Source organism: Alexandromys fortis, unplaced genomic scaffold (assembly GCF_014885135.2).
Source record: "Alexandromys fortis isolate MF-2015 unplaced genomic scaffold, M_Fortis_MF-2015_v1.1 scaffold_45, whole genome shotgun sequence".
NCBI lineage: Eukaryota > Metazoa > Chordata > Mammalia > Rodentia > Cricetidae > Alexandromys > Alexandromys fortis.
The window spans coordinates 4,460,601-4,473,831 of NW_026067926.1; the positions used below are offsets into that span (position 1 = coordinate 4,460,601).

A 13,231-nucleotide genomic window follows, 5' to 3' on the forward strand; every position below is an offset into this window, starting at 1 on the left:
ATCTTTAATTAATTAATAAAGAAATAAATAAATTTAAAAAAAAAGAATGTCCTTCTGGGGGCTGGAGAGATGGTTCAGAGGTTAAGAGCATTGGCTGCTCTTCCAGAGTTTCTGAGTTCAATTCCCAGCACCCACATGGTGGCTCACAACCATCTGTATGAGATCTGGCGCCCTCTTCTGATGTGCAGGCACACAGAACACTGTATACATAGTAAATAAATAAATCTTAAAAAAAAAATAGAATGTCCTTCTGGCTTCAGACACACCACCTCCACTAGCCACACTGATCCTGCGAGAAGCTCTCTGAGGTTGTCCACAGGTAGCTGGGTGACATGGCAACAACCATCAGGGAAAGACCAGCAGCAGTGAGTTAGCACAGGCGAGTCCCACTGTTGTCTTTACGGTCTTGTTTGTAATGGGAGTAGGACAAGAACCAGAGACTGACTGGTCCCTCGCTCAATAGGGTCAGAAGCAGCGGCAGCGAAGAAGCTCCCCAACATTCACGTGCTTCCTCACACAGGTGTGGTGGGCGCCTGCACTGTCTCTGTGGTGCAGCCTCGTTACCTCGAGGTGGACTACACTTCTGAGACTGTCACCTTGGAGTGTACCTTTTCCACAACTGGATGCTCTTCAAAGCAACCAAGAAGCCTGTGGTTTCGCTGTGGCGCTCATCAGCCTGAGGCTCTGTGCTTGGATGGATGCAGGAATAAGGCAGACAAGTTCACAGTGGAAGAAACCCTGGACCAGAACCGAGTCTCCCTCACTGTCAACAGGGTGTCTCCAAATGACAGCGCAATTTACATCTGTGGAATAGCATTTCCCCATGAGCCAGCACCGAGAGCTAAACAAACTGGAGGCGGGACTACACTGGTGGTAAGAGGTCAGTCCACAGGGCTGCGGCACACTTGCTAACATGTCAGCTCCAAAACTGTGTAAAGCCTTCTGATTTTTTTTTGGTTATTGTTCATTTTTCTTTCTTTCTTTCTTTTTCTTTCTTTTTTTTTTTTTTTAACCAACTCTTTAAAAGAAATCAAGCATTGCTACAGTGTTCTAGGCTGGCTTTGAACTCTTGGCTGAAATACTCCTATTGCCTCAGCTTCCCAAGGAGCTTGCATTGCAGGCATGTGCTACCAGACTGTTTGCTACCAGTCTTTTTCTCAGACTGCTCAAGGGACTGGCTTGGTGAAGGTACTGCTGGTGTTTATGTAGGTTTGATGTCCTCGTGTGAGTGGGGGATTGTCAGGGATCTTTTCAGGAAGCCACAGTCATCAGTTTTTCTTCTTTGATATTCCGGCAGAATGACAAAGGCCAAGGATCTACTGGCGGCTTCTCTCCAAATTAATGTTTAATCCTCTTTATTTCTGAGTCCAATTTTTGGTCACTTCTGCTTCTCTTACAGGGTGGTATTCTAACTGGTGCAATACTAAACCAGTTTCTGAGAAAGTTGGTAAGACACATAGGCCTCCCCGTGTTACACCTAGACACTGCACACACACAGGACCCCCCCATGTTACACCTAGACACTGCACACACACAGGACCCCCCCATGTTACACCTAGACACTGCACACACGCAGGACCCCCCCCCGTGTTACACCTAGACACTCCACACACAGAGACCCCCCTGTTTCACCCAGACACTGCACACACAGAGACCTCCATGTTACACCGAGACACTGCACACACACAGGACCCCCCCATGTTACACCTAGACACTGCACACACACACAGGACCCCCCCATGTTACACCTAGACACTGCACACACACAGGGACCCCCCATGTTACACCTAGACACTGCACACACGCAGGACCCCCCCTCCCCCCCGTGTTACACCTCGACACTGCAGCAGAAGGACAAAGAGTAGCTGCTCATCAGTGAAGTCTGGGGATGGAAAGAGAACTGAGAAGGGCCTCCATTGTCTCTGTTTCTGTGGATAGCAGATGGGAGTCAGTCAGGAAGGTTCTAGAAACTATCAGCTTGGGTCAAGATATTATATTTCCAGATTTCTAACATAATTTGTGCTTATGAGATAAAGGTTTAAAGATCTGAGCAAAATGTTATGACAATTTACAAAGAAAAAGTGCATTGTACAAACTGAGTCAATGGGGCAGGACCTATGGGATATTTAGCTGGAACTATAGGTTAGTGGGAAATAATTTTGTATCTAGTTGTATTTCATGTTTCATATAGTCAGTACAGAAAGACACAGTTACTTAATCCCCTCTTTGAACACAGGACACTTCCTGCCCAAAAGGAAAATTCAGACTGTGAAAAAGCATTCAGTATTAGTCCGTGGAGGGCTTCACTAGGGGACACACATGCCACAAATGCCTTGAAAGCAAGCGGCTGGCTCTTAGCTCCTCAGGGCTCCGCCTCCTCCAGTTTTTACCAGATAGCTCAGGTCAGCTTCAAACAGCTGCACCAACAAATACCAAGAAAATACCTGCACTGAAGCAACAGGCTTGGTGACACCTGTTGATCACTTCTAACAAAAAGAAAATTTCAATGTCCATGTATTTAAGGAGTAAAAAGTAATTCTTGGGCTGGCTGTAGTGCGGTGGTTCAAGGCCTAAGCATGTTGAGGCAGTCAGTTCAATCAACAGTAGAAGGGAGGAAAAAAAAATCAAAAACCAAAAAGATAATTCTTAGCCCTACCACAGATGTTCAACTCAATTTATCTGTTTGGGACAAAGTCTCACTATGTAGCCCTGGCTGTCGTAGAACCTACTATGTAGAGCAGACTGGTTCCAAACTCAGAGTCCATCTGCTTCTGTCTTGCAAGTGCTGGCATTAAAAGTATGAGCCACCATGACTGGCTCTTCAATTTAATTTTTAATGTTCTTATTGTATGAAGAAGCCTATCTGTTTTAACACATTTCAAGGCCACGACTTAGCCCATTCTTCAAGGGGCCCCAGGCAGACATTGCTGGGATGGTGAGCACAGCAAGTTCAGGCTCCACCTCTAAATGAGGTAAGTGAAACTTCATCGATGCCTGCCAGCTCGTGCTTCAACAGTGCCTCTTCTTTCTGTCTCCACCACCATGAAGAAGGACTTCTCAGCAGGGAGGTGCACAGTCTCCTGATAGTGATCATAGCACTGTTCTCCGTCTACATCGCCGGGGTGTGTGTCATCTTCACAGTCCTCTTCAGAGTAAGTCCAATGTTCTCACCTTGAATGCTATCACACAAGTTATTTTCATCTGTCCGCCTCAGAAACACTTGGCCCAGCAAACACCTGGTTCACATCTTCAAGGGCCTCCACTTGGGAGGAGTCTGCAGTCACTTGAGCCTTCACAACTGAGACTGCTTGCTAGTCAGAGTTCACAACTAGGGGACTCAGTACCTGTGATGGCTCTCTCTACTCCAAAAGTGAGGGGTGGAGAGGGAGAAGCTACTTTCATCTAGGAAAACCAGAAGAACAAATTTTAAGAGCAGAAACAGTTAATGAAGATATTGGAAGTTGCCTTAAAATATTCCAGACCTAGGGGCTAGAGAGATGGCCCAGGGGCTAAGAACACTGGCTGTTCTTCCAGAGGACCGGGTTCAATTCCCAGCACCACATGGCAGCTCAGAACTGTCTGTAAATCCAGTTCCATGGGATCCAACACCCATGCAGGTAAAATACTAATGAACAGAAAAATAAATTAAAAAATTCAAGTCCTAAATGTACCAAAAAGGACTATCTTTGATGTGTACATGTTCAAAAATGGGAGTATAAATATCTATTAGAATTCTTTCATATGCTGTAATAGATTCATTTAAGTCATTACTTCATTTATTAATTAAACAAAAGCATCAAAAATGTTATGAAAATTATCTAGTGTGTCATTCAAACACTGAATTAGCTCAGTTCTCTTTCAGCATAAAATATCACAAAATGTTCACAGATTTTCTTATTCTTCACAGTCAAAATCTAACAGTTCAAGAAGCAGAGAAACCAAAGAAGACTCACAAAAGGTATTGCTAGTACTTGTATTTCAACACAGTGGCAGGTGGGAACCAGTTCAAATGAGAGCTGTGCTAGGAAGCCCTGAGAACACAGTAACTTCTACCCTAGAGGCTTCTGATCCCTGTTAGGAATCTTCTGCAGTCATCTGGGGAGGAAGTTGTCAATAGATCTCAGCCATGCATTCTACTGAATGCACTCAGAGCACAAGAGCCAATGTGTGGCTGCAGAGGGGTCCCACTGCTGAGTCCCCTGCAATAAAGGTGGAGCTTACGCTACTGAAAGACAAACCTTCCCTTTTGATTTTACAGAAGAGTGCTCGGCGCATCTTTCGGGAAATTGCTCAAGAATTATACCATAAGAGATATGTGGAAACATGCCAACAACCTGTAAGTATAAAACAGCAAAAGGCACAATGCAGATCTAAGGATATAAAGAAGTACTTCCAACAAGCTGTCAATAACCAAGTTTTCCTTTAGAAGACTCTTTCACAAAGTGTCTTTATCAGAGAACCTCTGATACTTTGGGCTAAAGCATTTGATACAGTGTTTAACAGTCAGAGGCCTCCATCTTAGTGATTTTTTTTCCCCCTCTTGAGTCAAGGTTTCTCTGTGTAGCAGTTCTTGCTGTCCTGGAACTAGCTCTTGTAGACCAGGCTGGCCTCAAACTCACAGAGAGTCACCTGTCTCTGGTCCAGAGTACTGGGATTAAAGGTGTGCCCGGCTCATAATGTGGTTTTTAATACAGGCAAGGGGCTTTTATGGACTAAAAGCTACTTCGTACTGCAGCCAGTGAGCAGTAGGCCCAAGTCAATGCTACAATCCTGTGCAGATAAAATAATATATTTAAATCACTTGTTACCAGTAAGGAAAAAAATCAATTTGCTAATGACACAAAAGCAGCATCTTGCTAGCTCTAGGACTGGACAGTCTAGGCAACTTCCTGACAGAATACCTCTCAAGACACAGGCAGGATTCCGATGGAATGCAGTTTTATGGGTAGTAGAGTATCTGCTTCCACAACACACGGCTCAATGCACACCGAGAACAGATAACTAGGAAAGAGGCAAACACAACAGGATGATGACTATGAAGTGTGATTTTGTTCTGTTTTGTTTTGGCTTTTGGGAGGGTGGCAGGATAGGAAAGAGTCATCCGATTTGTAAGGGCTCCATGGCAGAGCATTTGCCCAATATTCATTCAGGCCCTGGGTCCCATCCCCAGCATCAGTTTTTAAAAATAAAAATCTAAACTTTTTTTTAACCAAAAGAGAGTATCATCCACATATTCAATTCACCCTCCTGTGCATAAAGACAAAAACTGTCTGTTCACACTTTTTCCTACTGAAGCTAAGGCTTATTTTATCTTATTTTTTGAAAAATGATCTCGCTCGTAGTCCTAGCTGGCTGGGAACTTGCCCTGTAGCCCAGGCTGGCCTGAAGCCCACAAAGACGCACCTGCCTGTCTCCTGAGTGCTTTCCCACAGAAGCAAAAGTAAATAGTCTGAAGGAAGATGGAACCAAGAACCGTAAAGTTCTGAGTCAAAGACTTGACAACAGCACCATGACAGATTTTATCTTAGTTCCTATATCGTACTTTAAAAGGAAGGAAAAATGAAGCCAGGTGAAGTAGTACACACCTTTGATCCCAGCACTAGGGAGGCAGAGGCAGGCGGATCTCTGTGAGTTGAAGACCAGCCTGATCTACAGGAGCTAGATCCAGGACAGGCTCCAAAGCTACAGAGAAACCCTGTCTCGGGAAACCAAAAATAAAAATAAAAAAGGAAAACTGGTAACCAGACTTAGAAGAACTGGAAGGGCCAGGCAAGATGGTACACTCCTGTTATCCCAGCCCTCAGAGACTAAGGCAGAAGAACTATCAGCTTCACAGCAAGCCCCTGAGCCATGTTTCAGAAACAAACCAAGATGAGCATGGTAATATATTTGTGTTTTGCTGTTTTGGCCCCACAACACCACTTTTGTTGTTGTCACTTTATTTTTTCCCGAAGACAGGGCTTCTTTGTGTAATAGCTCTGGCTGACTCAGAACTCACCTTTTAGACCCATTTGTAAGGGCTCCAAGGCCTCTAGAGCATTTGGCCTTGAACTCACAGAGATCTGCCTGCCTCTGCAACCCAAGTGCTGGGATTAAAGGTGTGTGCCACCTCACCGTCAGCAACAAGACACCTATAATCCCAGTATTTACTTGGTAAAAGCAGAAGATTTAAAGTTCAAGGTCATCCTGGACTACAAACTAAGTGAGTTCAAAGTCAGTCTAAGGGTTACTCGTCTCAAAAGATCACACCACTAAAGCAAAGGGTGGATTCTTTTTTCACACAAAAAGAAAATTCAAACTGAAAGTACATATGCACATACCCTCATGAGGACATGCATGTACACGAGCACACATACACACACACACACACACACACACACACACACACACACACACACACACGCACACACGATTCATAGTGTACACAAGACCAAAGCGGCATGCTCCTATGTAGCTGTAGGATGACATCACTGGTAACATAATGATAAGCACAGCTCCCGTTTACTGTCACAGGAGAGAGACGACACTTATGAAAACAGAAGAGCACTTCCCACCCCTGGAAGACCATAGAGGTACTTACTCTCTACCGCAGCGTGAATGGACACAAATCAATCAAAAGCACCAAGGAAAGCTGGGGCGCAGCTTAGGTGGCAGAGCGCTTACCTAGCAGGCACAAAGCCCTGGGTCTGTCTGATCCCCAGCACCACGTAAACTCAGCAACGTGACACGAGGCCATAATCTTGACATTTTGAAGGTTGAATAAAGAGGATCAGAGGTTCAAGATCATACTTGAGTAGAGGATGAATTTTAGGCCAGAGATAAATGTCACCCTGTCCCAAAACAACTGCCACCATCAAAAGAAAAAGAAGTGGAAAGGACAACCACACCAGAAGGCAGAGCGTAAGAAACTGTCACTAACAGTACAAAATGAAAACCTCAAAAAAATTTAACTGCAACTTTTCCAGGAACAGTCTAAAGAGCCTCATTTTAAAAACACAAAAACAAAAACAACAACAACAAAAAAAACCTTCATCTTGGGGGCTGGAGAGATGGCTCAGAGGTTAAGAGCATTGCCTGCTCTTCCAAAGGTCCTGAGTTCAATTCCCAGCAACCACATGGTGGCTCACAACCATCTGTAATGGGGTCTGGTGCCCTCTTCTGGCCTTCGAGCATACACACAGACAGAATATTGTATACATAATAAATAAATAAATAAATATTTTTAAAAAAACTTCATCTTAACAGTCTTTTAAAATTGTTATGTCTATCCTGTCAGTTCACTCAACGTAGTAGAGATGTGACGGCCAAGAACCTGGAGAAGGCTTAGAGTTAAACCACAGATCTGAATTCTGCGGGAATAAGTGTCTTCCTGAGCTGTGGGAATGACAAAACAACGAGAATCAAGTGCGAGGGGGGCAAAAGGAGGAAGGAGAAGGTCAATTTTTGAGTAACAGAAACTCACTGTAAAAAGTATCTTGGAACAAAAATCATTTCTTCTGATATTGAAATGGAGCAATGGCAGTGCACATTCTCCTGCTGAAGTATGCAGAACAACCAGGAAAAGCAACACCAAAAGAGAGACTAGAGGAAGAATACAAATCGGGAAACCCAAAGCAGATCAGAAAATGCCTCAGAACAAATGCATACAACTGACTCTAGATGTCAGTATGGTGACAAAGACTTCAGACCCAGGGAGTGCCATGACCACTGGTGGGTTTAGATGGAGGGCCTGGTACAGCAAGGTCCTCACTATTTCACTAAGAGGTATGCCATGGATTGCTCTTTGAATATAAAGTACTGACAAGCCCACATTGCTCACTAAATTCCATCACAGTGTATTCTATCAGTAGTTTCTTTTAAACAGGTACTAACTGCCACACACTCTTCTTAAAACACAGATACAGTCAGTCCTCACACACTTCAAAGTTTCTCTGGAAGAGTCTGACCCTGGTGGCTCCAATCAGTGCTATCCTGGTAACATGTGTCCCCAAAACAGCAAAGAGCAGGTGACCTCACTTTACTTGTGTACACGCACACACATGAGTACACATGTATTGTGTGTAGTATATACATGTGTATATGTATGTTAGCAACTGCAAAAGGAATAAAACAGTGGCGTATACAGCAACACATCTGTTGGCTGGTTAGTTGTCTGAGATTTTCATTTTTTCACTTCTATGTGTGCATGTGTCTGCAAGTGCCCACGGAGGCCAAGCGAGGATATCAGATTCTCTGCAACTGGAATGACAGGTAGTTGTGATCTGTCCAACGTGAGTGATGGGAACAGTACTTTTTTCTTGTGTGTTTTTTTGTTTGTTGTTTTTTGAAATAGGCTTCCTCTGTAGCTTTGGAGCCGGTCCTGGAACTAGCTCTTGTAGACCAGATTGGCCTCAAATTCACAGAGATCTGCCTGCCTCTGCCTCCCAAGGGCTGGGATTAAAGGGGGCACTCTTAACCACTGAGCTATTCCCCTCCCTTCCTTTCTGACACATGACCCCACATAACCTATGAACTCATCTTTCTGCTACCATACTCCAAAATGAACATCTTATAGACTCCAAGAGGCAAACCCCCTCACTCTGAAACTACCAGTTTAAGCAAAATAAACAAACTTCTAGACCAGAATACAGAAAGGGGCAAATACTAACTCCATTAAGAGTAGAGTACTGGATGTAAGTATCATTCATTTCTGCCAGTGATTGTGCTCTTGTACTGTTTCCAGGAGACAAATTCCTGTATTAGGATTGAAGTCTAATATGCCTTTCCTGAAGAATGAATGCAACTGCCTCAAAGTTGAACTTTAAACTGAAACTGGAAAGGTATTTTCAGAGGAAGTACCTTACACATCTATTCCCGACATTACACACAAGACGGCCCAACACTCAGTGAGCTGGCTATTCTAAAGGCCTGCCCTGCACTCTGTCCTTGGTTACACTGAGTTTGCTCTCTTCCAACCTCACCATGTCTGCGTCTTCATGCTTTTACACAGACTCTTGTGTGAGTTTGCAACAGCTATGAAGATCCAGCTCAACAGAATGAGCAAGGTCCCGAGTTCAACCCCAGGACTGTAAAAACAAGACAACAAACACAACAGCTCAACAACGCACACACAAAGCCTTCCCTAAGTCCCAGTTAATGAGCTCTCCTTCTCTAGTCCCACCATACTTTACCCTGTCTCTTTACATTATCCCAACATTGCCTTTACAGCTACAATCTATAATAGAATCACAACTAGAAGCACAGTGTTCATTTATCTTGGTATTTCCACTACCTGGCTCTTTCCAGCACAGAGGCCTTCAAATGACTTTGTATGAATATGAATGAACAGTAATTCTATTTTAAAACTTCTTTCATTTCAACTGAGATGAGAAACACTTCAATTCCTTGCCGCCACTGACCTTTCTCCAGAAGCTACTAGCTGAACCCTTTCTTGCTCCCTGGGCATCCAGAGAATTTTCCCTGTTACATACTAAACCATAGTCCCCATGTGACTGGCGTCTCCCATGACAGTGAAGATGAATGATGTCAAGATGCACCTTAGTCAGCTGCTGTCACTGTGACAAAGCATCACAGGCTTTGTGGCTTACAAGCAGCAGAAATGTCTTTTTCAGACTTCTGGAGGCTGAAGTGGAATCAGAGTCCTACAAGGTGGGTTCTAATTAGGTCCCTCCTCCAAACTGCTGAAGGCAGAGCGTGGGTTCTGGAACCTCTAGCACAGGACAATGACCTAGTCAACACCATCACCTCCCAAAGGGGCCCCCGCACAATGGAGGAAAGGCTTAACATACAAGAAGCAAAAGGATCCAGAAGTCTCCTATCTATATCCTCTACCCTGAATTGCCTGCCAAGACATGCCAATGAGGTTTTCAAAAGAATTAATTCCCTTTTCATCTCTGTAAGAAACAAGTATGATCAATAATCACAAATAAAAAAAAGAGTAGAATAGGACAGACTAGAATAAATCTAGCATGGATCAAATACCAGAAACCAGACCCATACAGTTGGCCACTGTCTAATAATACATGACTTAACCCTCATAATAAACCCTGACGTGGGTATTAGCCACTCTGGACAGGAGAAGCTCTCAGATTATTAAGAGGTCAAGCTAACCCATATTTCAAATTCAAAGAGGGGCTAGCCCTCTGACACTAAGCTCTTTCCACAAAATAGACTAGGAGTCCTGCATGCTTCTATCTGGGTGAGTGAGTTTTAGAATGAATGTCTAACCAGAAGAAAGGGCATGCCTATAAATCCTAGCATTCAAGAAGCAGAGGCAGAAAGACAAACATAAATTTGAGACCAACCCAAGCTACAAAGGAAGTTCCATACCAACCAAAACTACATAGCAGGACACAATAATAATAATAATAATAATAACAACAACATAATAGTCTAATTCAATCAGACCATGACCTTATAAATGAGTAAGAAAGTTGCTAACAGGCTATTTCTTAAAAGCACAGGCCTCACGCAACAGTTTCACAAAATAACGTTATCAAATTTTTAAAGAATAAAATATAGAGTAGAACATTCCCAATTATTTTCTACAAAACCAGCAGGACAATGATATAAAACCAAGATACCACCCTCCACAGACAAAAAGAGCACCTAAAAGTAATCTACTCATCCACAGTATTAAGGCTGTCTATGAGGTGCTGTGGTCACCTCTGTCATCTTATCTCCTCAGCTTAAGGAAGGAATATCCCGAGTTCAGGGCCAGCCTAAATAACCTAGTGAGACCCTATCTCAAATAAAAATTAAAGAGGTGGGGGGGGGGAGAGCTGAAGAGGTGTTAAGAGCAGTAAGAGTAGTTACTGCTCTAACAGGGATAGGAGTTTGGCTCTCAGCTCCATGTCAGGTGGCTCACAACCTCCTGTAATCCCAACTCCTGGTCTTTTGGCCTCTGTAAGCACCTGCACTCATATAACCCAATGCATGTACATAAATCAATTTTTAAAAATTAGGAGCCAGCAAGATGGGTCAAAAGGTAAAGGTGCTTGTTGCCAAGCTTGAAGACCTCAATTCCTGGAACCCAACAGTGGAAGGAGAGAATCAAGTCCCACAAGCTGTTCTCTCACCTCCACATCTCCCAACACACACACACACACACACACACACACACACACAAATAAAGCCATTTAAAAAGGTAAATGTGTGAAAATAAGTTGCAGTGTAGAGCACTTGTGTAGCACATCCAAGATTATGAGTCCAGTCACTAGAACTGAAAAAAATAAATGGTAAAAATATCAATGTTCATGGCATTTTCTTTTTTGGTTTGTCAAGACAAGGTTTCTCTGTATAGCCCTGGTTGCCCTGGAACTTCCAGGCTGGCCTCAAACCCAGAGATGTGCTTGCCTCTGCCTCCTGAGTGCAAGGATTAAAGAAAGGTGCCACCAGTTGTTCATGGCATTTTCTTTCTTTCTTCTTTTTTTTTTTTTTTTTTCTTAGAGACAGGATTTCTCTGTGTAACAGCCCTGGCTGTCCTGGAACTACACCTGTAGACAGGTCTGGCCTTGAACTCACAGAGAGCTGCCTGCCTCTGCCTCCTGAGCACTGGGATTAAAGCCTGCACCACCACGCCTGGCATCTGTAGCATTTCATTTAGAATGTTGACAAGTGCTGCAGACCAGAGTGGCACTGTCTTAAAGAGGCCTCTCAGAGACTGTCTTCAATATGATCACTCCCAGAGACTCTGAATACTCAGATATAAATTTCAGTATTAACTCTTGATTTAAAAAAAAAAAGATTTTAAAACATATCAACCAAGCAGTGATCTGTGTAAAGCAGACTCACCTGGGATTCACCATGTAGAGCAGGCTAGGCTAGAATTGCTCCTGCAGCTCTTGCCTTGGTCTCTCAAGCACTAGGCTTACCAGCATAAGCCATCACACACACATTTTTGATACTGGTGTTGTAAAAGCAGACTACTAATGTCTGGCCTCTTTCCTCCAACAGTAAATGCTAACAACCATATTGGAGAAGGAGAAAATAATCTGTAGTTTGTTAAATTCCATGTGTCAATGTTTCCACCACGCTCAGCGGCAACGACACTGCATCTACTCCATGTAAGGGTCGGGCCCCATGAATCAGTCTGAGCCAGTCCAGCTCACCACTACTTATACCCAGGTAGCGTTGAAGTGTGTTCCTAGATATATTTCAAGGAAAAATTAAAGTATACCTAATGGCTTCTATCTGCATACATGTACAGTAAGATTTGAAGAATATTTTAAGATGATCAAAAACCAAAAATGGATTGGAATAAAACAAAGATTTTCATTATATACCCTTTGCAAGCAGCCTGAACAATTTTTACCATGAATGATTTTGCATAAAATTATGATTTTTAACAAATTAACCATGTTATTAAATTTATTTGTACAACATTATTCTCCTTAATGACATCTTTTTCCCTGAACAGGTCTCACCAGATACCAACCCCAGTTGAAGACAAGGTGAGGGAACCGAGTAAACAGACTAAGAAGAAACACAAGTGGAGCTGGAGACATAGCTCAAGTTAAGAGTACTGCGTTCTTCCAGATGACCCAGGCTCAATCTCAGCACCCACATGGCAGCTAACAACTGTCGGTAACTCCAGTTCCGGACGATCCAACACCCCCACATACACATACACACAGGAAAAACATCAATGCACATAAAATAAATAAATCTTTAAAAGGAACGAAATACAAGACTACTTCTTCTAAGTTAGCCTAAACAACAAAACTGTAGCTAAATGCATGGCACTGACTATCCCCTCCCCCCAAAAAAAACCATCAAGAGTAATCATTCTGCCTTTAATTGCTTTTGTTAATTAATTAAACCAAGCAGGCTAAGCCCACTCAGGCACCCTCTCAACAAGCCCACTCTGCGCCTTCAAGTCTCCCATCCTCACAGTTTCCCATGGAAATCATCAGGATTTAATTAGAGCCTCAGAGAAGGGAAGCAGGAACAACAACAGAGTGCTCCAGACAATCCACAGAAGCTACAGGTCAATAAAGGTCACCCCTAGCAACAAGACTTTGTCTCAGATTTGTTATGTGTCACAGGCCAGACTCAGAGTCCACAGGCAGCTCTGGACACCCACAATCAAGAAGCTTGTTCTCAGTCTTAAGTGAAAACTGCGCTCTTGTTTAGCTTGACTTCCTTTCAATGCTTCTTGTCAGAAACACAAGGAAATGAAATTTGTGGTTAGACTGATGTTTCTTCCTCCTGCTCTTCCACCTCCTGCTAT

General features: G+C 43.3%; 2 protein-coding genes across 5 annotated transcripts in view; one reads left to right on the top strand and one right to left on the bottom strand.

Annotated features, from left to right (window-relative positions):
* Positions 1–7,508, top strand: part of Igsf6 (immunoglobulin superfamily member 6) — a 12,438-nt gene extending 4,930 nt beyond the window's left edge. The window contains exons 2-6 of one of the 3 annotated variants that reach the window (XM_050143195.1): positions 464–880; positions 3,049–3,152; positions 3,908–3,958; positions 4,259–4,336; positions 6,514–7,508. In XM_050143195.1, the coding sequence (XP_049999152.1) occupies positions 464–880; positions 3,049–3,152; positions 3,908–3,958; positions 4,259–4,336; positions 6,514–6,570 (707 nt within the window). In that variant the 3' untranslated portion in view covers positions 6,571–7,508. The remainder of the gene's footprint in view (positions 1–463; positions 881–3,048; positions 3,153–3,907; positions 3,959–4,258; positions 4,337–6,513) is intronic. The other 2 variants (XM_050143196.1, XM_050143197.1) reach the window with 2 other exon arrangements.
* The window catches only part of Mettl9 (methyltransferase 9, His-X-His N1(pi)-histidine), a 41,937-nt gene that overhangs the window by 5,624 nt on the left and 23,082 nt on the right, over positions 1–13,231 (bottom strand). The gene's annotated exons all lie outside the window — the stretch shown is intronic.